The sequence below is a fragment of the Megalops cyprinoides genome, chromosome 19 (assembly GCF_013368585.1).
Source record: "Megalops cyprinoides isolate fMegCyp1 chromosome 19, fMegCyp1.pri, whole genome shotgun sequence".
Taxonomy (NCBI): Eukaryota; Metazoa; Chordata; class Actinopteri; order Elopiformes; family Megalopidae; genus Megalops; species Megalops cyprinoides.
Genome location: NC_050601.1, coordinates 8,821,427 through 8,833,768, shown reverse-complemented (window position 1 = coordinate 8,833,768; position 12,342 = coordinate 8,821,427). Strand labels below are relative to the sequence as shown.

Genomic DNA, 12,342 nt, shown 5'->3' with positions numbered 1-12,342 from the left:
TAAATGTTAAAAGCCTAATTTTAGGACACACTAGGAGCACTGTCAATATTCAGTTAAACTGATTCCAAATGTGATGAATCTCATTTTAAATATTTTTCAGTGTTGCTTTTTCAGTATTGTTCTAGAGTGCTCTAAACAGAAGATTATTTATCTATGTATGTATCTGTGTATGGTCTATGTATATATCTACTTGGTGGTGTACAGTGTACAGCTGATAAAATACTGCATCGGCCTGTTGTGGCCATGTGCAATGGCTCTGTAGTTTCTGGTATGACTGTTATATTGGTGATGAACCATAAACATGAAAAGCACAGTGAATGATGTGTGGAAGGAAAAGATTTCAGCCTGGCTCCTCACTACAGCATCCACACAGATGAGAGCTTTTTCCTATCCAAATTGTCTTGTCTTGTCTTCCAACAACTTGAATTTCCCAGGACCTGCATGTGCATATGAAAGCAAAGTTTGAGTATTTAAGACCCATGAAATAAGCAGGATGTGGATGGGCTGTGCCTCAAATTCCTGGCTGCGTAGGGGGAAACAAATGGAAAGTGAAAGCTCCGCTGACTGCACCTGGCAGAGGGAGAGCAGAGGCGGAGTAGAGGAAGGGATGAGGGATGGTATGTGCGTGTGTCCAGCGTCTGCCAGCAGTTCACCTGGCCCTAAGCAGATGGGAGGGCTCCTGGCACAGTGCGACATCATACAGAGACAAGCAGAACAAGGTCTTGGGTATGAGTGATTGTGACAGGAAGGAAACAGCACTTGAAATGGCGTGATTGTTTTTACTGACTCACCCTGAGGGTGTTGCATTTCAGATGATACGCGCCTCTGTCTGTCGGGTTATACCAAAGGGTTGCAGCAGTGACACTACACCACCAGGGATCATTGGGGAAGGGGGCGGCAGGGGTCAGCAAGCAAGGATTCCAATAGGTCTGTATTTCAAATGTCAAGAAGGGTGTTGGCTAAAGTAATACCTCAGCTGACGAAGGCAAGGACTCACTGAGACTCAGTGTTAGTTTCTATTTAATTGCACCAGAAATGGTAATGTTGTATGTCTTTTAATGAACCACACCAGATGATTAGCATAGATTATACAACATGCATTCAGACTGTACGGTATGTCTGACCCGGCCAAATTTGTGTTGAGTGAATGGGAGAGAAAGTTGTAAAATGTAATTGCAAGTTTACGAACATAACACTTGGTATTATTGCGACTGTAAAGTTCTTGACTTTAAATTATTATGCACTTTTACATCACATCTCTTGAAATAACAAGCAAAAACTGGTTAAGAAAGCCATAAAAAAGTCCTTTCAATGTACTCTCATAAAATTTTTATAGGAGCGGGTACAACTTGTTCATTTCCTTGGTCGTACTTGAGACAAACTAGAGAGAACATTGTAATCAGCGTGTGCAGTGTTATATATCAGTGGGATGGTATTTATCCCTTCAGACATAGTTCATCAAGTAAGTACATTACATCAGAGAAAGACCGAAATGAATCCTTTGTTAATTGGCCTTATTGAGTGACATATGAGTTACGACATCACAGCAGAGGAGTTGATATTCTGTGCTGTACCGACAGACCCGCACATTGCCGCAGCTCACAAAGGACTCATTATCGAATCTTCGCATTATGGAGTCATTAGGAATCCCATAGACATTCACCTCAATATGGCAAAAAAGACATGACATGTTCTTTCATTAAAACCGTCATGGAAACAAAAAAAAAAAAAACGCAAATGAAGTGGGCATGCTCAGTGAAGTGCTGTCAAACAGAGCTCTTTGATATTGAAAGCTGTGAGAGTTTTAAATGACAGTTAAAATGATTACATATTGTTTTAATTTATGTGCATACTGTAATTAAATGTATGTACATTGAAATATGTCTCATGTTATAATGTACTCGGTTAAAAAATGTTAAGCAGTTATTAACATTCATCACATTCAGGAACTCATGTATACATTTAAATTTCGACCTTGAATTATGGAAAGAAGAATCGAAAAGGCTATGTACTCTAATCTAAAAACGGAGTGTCCTGACCTGCCTGTTTCTGTTCCCTTGGCATCATCATTTAGGAAGAAGAGCGAAGATCTAAAACCTCAAACCAAGCTGTCAGATCAGGGCTGCCAGTTCATAGCAAATTAAGACATGGAAAACACTTGAGATACAACATATGTCCACATATTCAGCAAATAATAACTGTGAGACCATAAGGGCTTCAAAGACCCATACAATATATGTCATAACAAATTTATTTTCTTGTACACCAGAACCAGAATGCAGATAAAGTATCTAAGGCCAGTCAGTACTTATTTATATGAATATGAATATTTATAGATTTTTTTTACACTATCACATGCCGGTACTGTTAGACAGAGCATACGGAAAAAGCAACACCGTAGCCAAGTTAACAGTTGACCTCTGTGTGCTTCATTGATCAAGCAGTCCAGAATGTGGAAGAACATGTGATTTGGCGCAGTGGAGTTTACATTAAAGCTAAACATGGAGGGCTGAGTGGCCTCTTCAATTACTGAAGCCCTGACTGGTTTTGTGCCAGCAGCTGCCAGCCAAGCCTGGGTTTACAGCCGCACGGTCGACACGGAGTTACTTCAGAGACAGTGAGCTGAAAGCAAACAATGTGTCTTTGAAGCTCTGTGTTTTGATCATGTTGAGTGATGGGGCAGGATAGGGGGGGAATCCTTACATCTCAGTGTTCTGGTAGGATTCAGCTGCTGGTTAGTCCTATGGAGAGTTGCTGTCATGCAGCTTTCTTCAGGTACTGAGTATTGCTATAGGAGAACAGCAGAACTGTGTTCAGTCAAAACAACGCTGGGAGGTCTTGTGGCATGCACATGAAAAGTTACAAGTCATTGCAGTTTTTAATTGAATGTACTGGCAAGACAAAGGGATAAGGAGCCTATTCCATTACTGGTGCTGTTGTTTTAAGAAACTATGATTAAGGACAAACTAACTTGATATTCATCACTTTTCTGATGTTTGGCTGAACGTGGTTACAGCAACAAACTTAATTTTACAATCCAGGTCCATTTTGGACATCCAAAGTCCCAAAGGATTTAGAAAAATCTCTTAACCATCTGATAAAAGACACCTGAAAAAACTATAAGTTCTCTTGCAAATCAGTGGCTTCAAATAAGTAATTAAGAGTGAAGTTGGAACAAAGACCAGTAGCTTATTGATTCTCCTTGGACTCCACTGGTTAGGTGATCATTTTTGGTTTTGGTGCATCATGTAAGCAAAGAAAAACCTTGGAAAGCCTGTCCATTCTGCAGGTGATGCCTTATAAGCTTGAAATGAAGAAGGCAGAAATTGTACCTTTATCTAATAATTGCTTTTACCCTGATTTTGTTTGTCTTGCTTGATTAAAAACATGCCATTGTAATAATCTGCACTGATTGTCAGGTTATTTCCTTTCTTGTAATTGAATATCATGTGGTAGCTTTCTTTTTCTTTATATTATGTTAGAGAATTTAATTGCTATGTTCAATTTAGGGAGTTAATGTTAGTAAAGACAATGAAGCCATTACCAAGACAGCACTAATAACTTAAAGAGGTAAATTACCATGTAACCTGATATCTCACAGTGTCGAGACAAAGCACAACCATGGCTATCAAAGTAACTGCATTTTCACAGACAGTTAAACTGCAGAATCTGTCCTGGGTCAGCAGCTTTTTGCATCATCACCATGCCCTGATTGCAGGTACAGAGTACATCTACCCATGTGTTAAGATCTGTGAAAATCTGTGAATATGTGCAAAATAGGCAGTACAATTTCAACAAGTGAAACAAAAAATCAATCCACAAAATATAAGCAGTAGAAAGGGAATTAGCATCTGACTCATTAGTAGTCAGATTATGAATTGCTTGAATGTTAATAAAGTAAAACAAATGAAAACTGGTTGATTCAATATTAAACTTTAATCTTTCTGCATTTTAAGTCCGTAAGATACCAATATGAAAGTGACTTGCTTAAAATGAACAAAATGAACTCCTCTAAGGTTTTGAAATGTTGGTTGTGTTAATTTTAAGTATGTCACTTCTTAGTGTGGGATTTCTGAATTGGATGTTATCTTCTGACCCATCTCAGAGGAAAGACCAACAGGATTTTATAGTTTTTCAGTCTAATACCTGATGACTTTCAGGGCAACCTGCCTACATTAGAGTTACAGGTAGCGTATGGGTTAAAGATGAAACAAGGTCTTACATTTAATAACTGGTGATTCACAGGTTCACAGATGTAATTCCAAATGGCTTTCACAGCTGAGTTTTTGCTGTTTTTATATTCTGCAAAAATACTTATTAAATTCTTTGGCTATTTACCTTTTGCCTTAATTTTTTATTACATCCTCTGTCTATTTGCATTTTTCAATTACACTTTTTGGCTATTTATATTCTTGGTGTGTGTTCTGGTTTGATCAAATGGCACTTTCTGAGAAAGGTGTACATGCTTGGAGCTGAAGGAGCCTGGAGTTAGAGGTAGGGGTTAGAAGAGTTAAAGGTTTGAGATAGTGTAAAGGCACACCTCTCCCTTTTATTTGTGTTTGAAAAAGCATCATATTTAGTCTTGCAGGTTCTCTTTCAAGCCACAGGGGTGGTGCAACTGCAGTACCTGTTCATTCGCCCACACCACGTCACATGGTCACCTCTTCAGGTGGCTGATTGGTGTTGCTCTCTCCCACTGAAGGCGAGTGATGGTGGTGTGAGGATATGAAAGAAAAGCGCTTATGTGACTTTCGTCCAAAAGGGCTGCAATGATTCATACGCAACATGTTTTACCAATGAGAACAAGTAAAACCCTCTAAAAGTGTAGTTCTAAAAAAAAAAAAAAGAGTTAGTGCTTCATTGATGCAGTGGTGTTATGGTTTAGACAGATCCAAAATACAAAAAGGGTGTGTCATGTTAGAAGTAAAGAGATGCCTACAGAGAGGATTGAGGCAGATTATTCACAACTTGACTGTTAGTTGTGTAGTTGTTGGATTTACATCTGCTTTGCACTTACAGATTGTTTGCTGAAGGCTTATGTATGTGAAATCCCCTTAGTCTTCATTGATTGTTACTTTTGGGATTTTTTTACCAGGAAAATGGGTTGTATTCAAACCCCTCTTTGCTATGCACATGCGTCTCAGGACTGAAATGTGGAATGTACTCTGGGCTGGTCATTCTCTTTGCCTATCCAGTAATTAGCAGGCTTGTGGGAACACTTTGTGTATGAAGATAACAATCAGTCAGACATTCTTCTGACAAGTGATATTCTCCTCTCTGTCGTGGTGCCAAACAGAAGAAACAGATTAGTTGGAGACTGCTGCATGTGTGTGTACTGCTGTACTGTATCTTCAGCCTGTGAATAACAGAGAGGAAACACAGATCGAGCTGCATTCAAACCTGAACATGTGAGGGAACAGTGCTACTTCCTGATTGAACTGAGCGTACCTTCTTCATAGTGACATTTTATCTTTATTACTGTTGTGTGATTGATGTCATTGCTTTGATCTTCTGCTTAAATGACATTTTATATGAATATTCTGTTTCAGAAAAAATATAAATACAAACAAAGTACAAACAAAAAGAAGTAAAAAATTTCAAACAAATATAAATCTTTTGACTGTCAAATCAGAAAAGTCACAGTAATTACTGTGGTTTCATATCCTCTAAGATTTTAAATGCTGTTAATACTGCTTATTTTTGTGTATCATCATGTCTCATCAACTCGCATAACTTAACTTGCATATTGTATGTTATCCATCCGTATAGCTTGCTGTTTACTGAACTGATTTACGTTAAGCTCCTTGCATAGTTATAATGGCATTGCCCCACCTGGGATTTGAAATGCAGCCTTCAGGTCATAAGCCAAGTCGCTTAATCACAATAGGACATCGCTGTCTAGTGTACTCTGATTCCTGTGTAGGTGATGACAGTTAATCTGCTCTGTGATTGGATACAAGTGTCCACTGGAAGATTCCTGAGGTCGGACTAATCTCTCTTCCTCCCATTCACTTTAAGAGTATAATATTGCCGTGTGGTAATGACGTGATTGAAAGAAGCTACTGGGAGCACAGAGCAATCCATCATTCAGAATTATCTACGGCCTGGATTTGCACATCAGGTCACTTTTGCTTCACCCCAAATGGATGTCTTTAGGTATTTTACACAGAAACAAATCAGGCTGAAAGTATTCTGCTCTTAATGAGACAGGGATCCCTTTTTCGGTCACAGTATATGAGGGAAGTGGCTTTTGCTTCTCCCTCAGAGCCGCAAGGGGAATACTGAATTACCTACTGTAACCTCTATAAGTGAGACAACACAGTATCCATTTACAGGGCATGGCTCTTCTGATTCCAGTGGTTTAATTCAATATGACAGAGAGATCAGAGTGATTGTCAGTATATTCTAGTGGACTGGCTGTACGTCAACGTAGGACAGAAAAAAGCATTTTCACTTTCTCAGGAGCAATTTAGTGTATGGAGTGCCCGTTATCACTCAGAGAGATAATTCAGAGAATCCTCTACTGTGAACTGTATCTTACAGCAAACTACTACATATTTCTCAGATTTGCTGGATAACTTACTATCTTTGTATAATGTCTATAAACAGTTACCTACAAATCTACATGTTTATTTTAGTCTCCATGTTCTACATGTTTATTTTATTCTCCATGAAGAACTTCTCCAAAAACTTTGGAGTCTCACATTGACTTGTGTTGAAGACGGTAGACCCATTATTACTTGATCATGGCTCAATTTTTAACACAATGAGAAACACCAGAAAAACAGTGTAGTGAAGTGTCAGGTGTGGCACAGTGTTAAGGAGCAGGACCTGTAACGGAAAGGTTGCCGGTTCAGTTTCCCACTAGGGCACTGCTGCTCTTAGGCAAGGTACTTAACCCAGAATTTCCTCAGTATGTAACATTGCCTAATGTTGTGGAATTAACACTACATACAGTACCGGTCAAAGGTTTGGACACACATAAACAAAAAAAATATAAACATAGCAAAAAAAAAGGAAAGCAATTCTTACATAGGCATCAACTTCACTATATTTGTCTAAGAAACAAATTTCAAGTATTTTAAGAATAAGTCTTTAGATCAGAATATCTTTGAATTCATGTTTCCCATTATCTTAATCAAGTGTGTCCAAACTTTTGACTGGTACTGTAGTTTTGCTACCAGGCCATTAGTGCATGAGGGCAAGTGCAGGAGCAGGTGTGTTTGAGAAAATGACAAGCACTCACAAATTTAAAACCCAAAGAATCTGAATTTGCTGAAAATGATAGGCCTTGTACATTTTCTTTATGAATAAACGTGTTATTGGCAGCCCCAGAGTTATTCCTGACTTATTTAGGTACCCAGTATTTCCTTCCTCTGGCGGTAGGAGGTCGATATAGTCTCTTTTCAAGCTTCTAGTTAAACAAGCATCCCATTGTGGTACCTTAATCATCTCAATTAATCATTAAATTACCACAAATGAAGCACCTAAGTATGTGGATTGACTTCAAAGTAAATGTCTGTTGACATTTTATCATGAGTCTGTTCTCCTCAACAGTAGGGAAAGAAAAAAAAATAAATTATTCACAGAGAGAAAAAATATTGACTTTTATCTTTTACGCTTTTATCTTTCACGGATTGACACTGTTGTGTGAATACCTGTCCACTTCTCTCAGCATTGACAGAATTTGTGACAACTGACAAATACCGCTTAGCCTTTCATGTTAGATTGGGAACTCGCATTTCAGATTTGTTCCAGAATTCATCAAAAACACATTTCACCGCCGTTTTTCTTTGCATGGCGTTTGTACTGGTCCATTGTTGATTTACAGTCCCTGAGACAGCTGAGAATAGAATCTAATGGTAGAGTTTCACATCCAGACTGCACATTTTGTCAAAAATCCTGACAGCCTCCAGAAACATGTGAGCTGGTTGAATGAAACATGTTTTCTTTTTTAACTGCTCAGGGTTGTAGCATGCAGTGAATTTTTAGACAGATTGACTTAATGGTTTCTCACATTGTCTGATTATTGCCCTGGCTGTGCGGTGCACCTTCTGTGCAAATATTTACTGTTCATTTCTCAATTTCTCCGTTTTATTGTTGGCTTGTGAACTCCCGACTTTATGAATCTCAAAGTATTGGATCAGGTCAGTCATACTCTTGCCATGAGTAGCACTCAAAGGTGACTATTTCCCCTAACCTCCAGAGTCCTTCAACAGTGTCTTCAGCTCTGTTAGCACAGCTGTATTTAGCGAAATATCCATCTCCACTTTCACAAAGCTTGTGCAAAAACGAATTCCCTTGAAATTAGAAAGTGCACAATGCAGTTTAACATTACTCAGGTAGTGCTTTATTGGTAGAGATAATTCCTTTGCAATTGTGTCTCTAAATTCTGTATACCGGAAATTCCTGCTTGGACAGTGTTTGAAACCCTTCTTTACGCTCATAACAGTTTTGATATTTTTTGAGGGGTTATTTGGCCATTGCTCCCAAGGGCCACGATTTATCTGATGTCCTGAATTTGCCAATAAGCCATGCAGAATGTCTTTGAATGCCTTGATCATGTGGCTCACATTATCTGAGAATGAGACAATTCCAGTCAGTTCTTTTCAAAATCTACTTCTACTTTGCTTACACAGTTCACAGGGCCGTCTGCCACTGTGCCACACTACCTGACAGAACAACAGTCAACTCACCAACATGGACAAACGAAATGCGTAGAATATATAGATATTTTACATCTGTATGTTTGTCTGTAACCATAGACACGGTCAAATGTATTACTCAGCTCTTTTATGTTGTTTTTTATGCATATCAGCTGTAAACACTCCTTTAGAAGTTGCCTAGCAGTCTGAATTGCCCTGCTGTTTTTTTCCAAGGGAATATTTGTGCTAAGTGCCTCTGTCAAATGATAAATGACGTCATGCTGCCTCACCAAGCTGTAATTTCCCTTTTGTTTTTTGACGCAGGACCCCATTGCCCCTGTCATACTCAAGCTTTGCGATTTTTGTGTTTTTGTGATTTTAAATGTTCGCCTGTTCTTGTTTTTCATGTGTGGTCTAGTGAAAAATTGCAGGTTTTGCAAAACAAATTATATCTGTCAGCGTACAGTGTACCAGGTGGATGTTGTTACACTCTTTTCACTTAAAGTGTTTCTCTTATTCTCTGTAGTTCATGCATTCATTATGTCATTTTGTAGATACTTCCCTTAAACTGCATCATGTTATTGAGCCAACAAGTTCTTTATAATTAGTCCTAAATTGTATAATTAGTTACACCTGCACTTACTACCTAATGATTGCTGGGATCAGAGTGTCTATAGTGATGCCTTGAAGATGCAGATTGAAACAGATAAAATGTCTTGCAAGTCACATGGTCACGTGAAAGCTTTGTTCTATGTTAGTAATATTGGCTTTTTAAAATTCACAAATACTCTACAACTGTATTTGAATCTAACACTTAATTGGCTGAACTTAATCCATGTGTCTTTTCTCTCCCAGGTGACGTGGCCCCATATTTCAAAACTGAACCAGGTCCCCCGGAAATCCACCTGGAAGGAAACCGTTTGGTCATGACCTGCTTGGCTGAGGGCAGCTGGCCCCTGGAGTTCAAATGGATGCTCAACAACACAGACATCACCACCTTTTCTCCTGAGTACAAGTAAGTACCCACTTACTTGTTATCTCACTGGCCTATCACTTCTATCACATTGAATTTTATGCGAGTGTAACAAGACAGCTTTTGTTTGCAGTAGAGCTCAGTCCTCTTGGGTCCAAGTAGCTATTGCAGGCTGTAATTTACCAGACAGGGAAGTTTAGGGTTATTATGTAAAATTATAATTAACAAAATTAACAATATGTATACAGACTACTTTGCGATCTGTAAGTCTCTTAAGCGTGATGGTGCCTGGACTGTTTTGACTCACATTTATGGTCTGGTACATGCAGTATATGCGTGTTTTTGGGTATTCCTGCCCTCTGCCTGTTTTACACCTCTGCCTGTTTTATATATAGTTAACTTTCCCTGAGGGATAATGGGGTAAGAGGGATAATAGAGGCCAAATGTGACTTTCGCAGAGTGGAGCACATGCCATCACTGGCTTTCACCACTCATTCTGATGCCAGGACTGTTTGCACTAATAGCCCACCTGCTTTCTATGGTTGTGTCACCTCGTGATTGGAAACCCTTTAGCACGGTAACCCAGCAACAGTTGGCAAGGATGCTAACAGCTTGTGTGCTGCCCTCTCCACTGCTGCCATTGTTGCATCTCTCAGGGAATGAACAAACTAAAAAGGACTGCTGATCATATCTGAGCTGACGTACAGTATACTACAGTAATGACAACAACAATAACAACATTGTTCACTTTCGTGTAAGGTCCTGCTTGTGCGATTGAGGCAAGAGTAGTCCAATCGTACAGATCACTCGGTGTTCAATGTATCTGAGTTCTTGAGATACTTTGTCAGTGGGAAGCATTGTTGCCTTTTCATAAGTAATTTCACGAACTTCAAAAGAGCTGACAAACTGAAATACCAAAAGATTGTAAGGTTAGATTTTTTAATTGGTAACACATAAATGCACCATACTGAATATCTTGATTTGACTGTCAGGGGAAATCTCAAAGGAGAGAAGATTGATGCTGGTAATTTTGCAATTGCCTTAAGCATAATTGAATAAGGCACACTTTTTATTGTATTATAATGAAAATAATATATCCTGTCTTGCATATCCTACAGTATATTATATATTCCTTGTGGATCACACCGCTGTTTTTACTTGGATATGTAGTCTCTAATGTGCAAAAAATAATGAGATTATCTGATAAATGCTGTAATTGTTATGACATTTTATAAATAGTGGCTTTTGATGTTCCATGCATTTTTAAAATAATTATGGCTAAAAAATTTTATTAAGCCACTGTACTTGAAAATGCTGAATGAAAATGAAAAAGCTTGATTTATTCTCAGTATCATGTTCCAATAACTTAAGCAAGTGGAACATGTGTTGTTTAGCGGAGTCTGAGTATATATTTTAAATGATGAATTGAAAACATTGTGTATTCTACTGTATGTCTGTCCTGTGAAGGAATCTTCATGTTAACTAGAACTTCCGTTCAACAGTAAACCTTTTAAAGGACGTCACCATCATGTTATAGTCAAGACCACTGAAAAAGGTTGACCTAGAATTATAATAGCACAATAAATAAGAATTTGAAAAGAGACCAGCTTTATTTAGGGTATATATTGATCCAAGGCACAGTTGATAGTGGAAAGAATTTTTTTTTTTTTTTCGCATTCATCTGCTGTCATTGGTATTGTTTTAAATTAGCTCATCATTTGCTCAGTATACTCTGAGCAAATCTGGGTATGTGATTTATTGACTCTCCCTAGAGGACAGGCCAGTTTTTGAGATGCAAAAACACATGCAATAGACAGGAATTTCAATAGGCCTTTCTATGGACACAAATAGACATGAATATATTTTGCTGAGGAGTATTATTCATTGGCAGCAGAGGCCCTACATTTGGAAATGCCAACACATTTTAATGCTTTGCATCTGTTCCTCAAATATGTGTGAAAAATGGTATTTGGCTAAAGTCTTAGATCCATCTCCGTAAGTGAACACTGAATCATCTGCCTGTGGACTCTAATTGCATTTTAATTGTTCGCTCTAATGTGCAGGTTGGCAAAATGTGCAGTACTAACTGCTGAGGCACACCCTTCAAATCCAGGTTTTTGTCAAGGGTAAAACATTTGAATGAAAAATGAATGGGATGCATTTGCGTAGTGTGGGCCAATTTCTTCTCCCTTGTTACTCTAAACTGCTGACTGCAGAAACCTCACACTGTTAACACTGGTGGAAATATAAAGAATATGTATAGAATATGGCAGTACATTATTTGCTCCTGAAGTTGGCGTAAACAGGAAAACCTGTTAGGAAAATGAACACTGAATAATATACCTATACGGACTTTGTAAACGCTGCCGTTGACTATGACAAGAAGATGCAGACTGGATATAAATCATGAAATTGGTATTTATTGTGTTTCTTACATGTTGATTCTCCTCTGGCTTCTGCTTGTTCACAGGTATACCATTAAGTCTCTGCAGCGTTCTGACATTGGGTTTTACCAGTGCGTGGTTAGGAACCGGATGGGAGCTCTGATTCAGAGGAAAGCAGAAATACAGGTTGCCTGTAAGTGCAAAGTAAAGGGGTTTGTGTAACAGAATTCGCTCAGTTTGTTATTACATGAGAGTTATGGTGTTCAGATTTCTCTCTGATCCCTGACACTTTACCACCCCCCCCACCCCCATCTTTCACAAGATGAAGTCAGCCACATAC

The 12,342-nt window shown here is 38.5% G+C and overlaps 1 protein-coding gene across 1 annotated transcript in view; it reads left to right on the top strand.

The window, feature by feature from the left end:
* Positions 1-12,342, top strand: part of sdk1a (sidekick cell adhesion molecule 1a) — a 251,719-nt gene that overhangs the window by 95,570 nt on the left and 143,807 nt on the right. The window contains exons 2-3 of the mRNA XM_036552383.1: positions 9,501-9,660; positions 12,089-12,195. Coding sequence (XP_036408276.1) covers positions 9,501-9,660; positions 12,089-12,195 — 267 coding nt within the window. The remainder of the gene's footprint in view (positions 1-9,500; positions 9,661-12,088; positions 12,196-12,342) is intronic.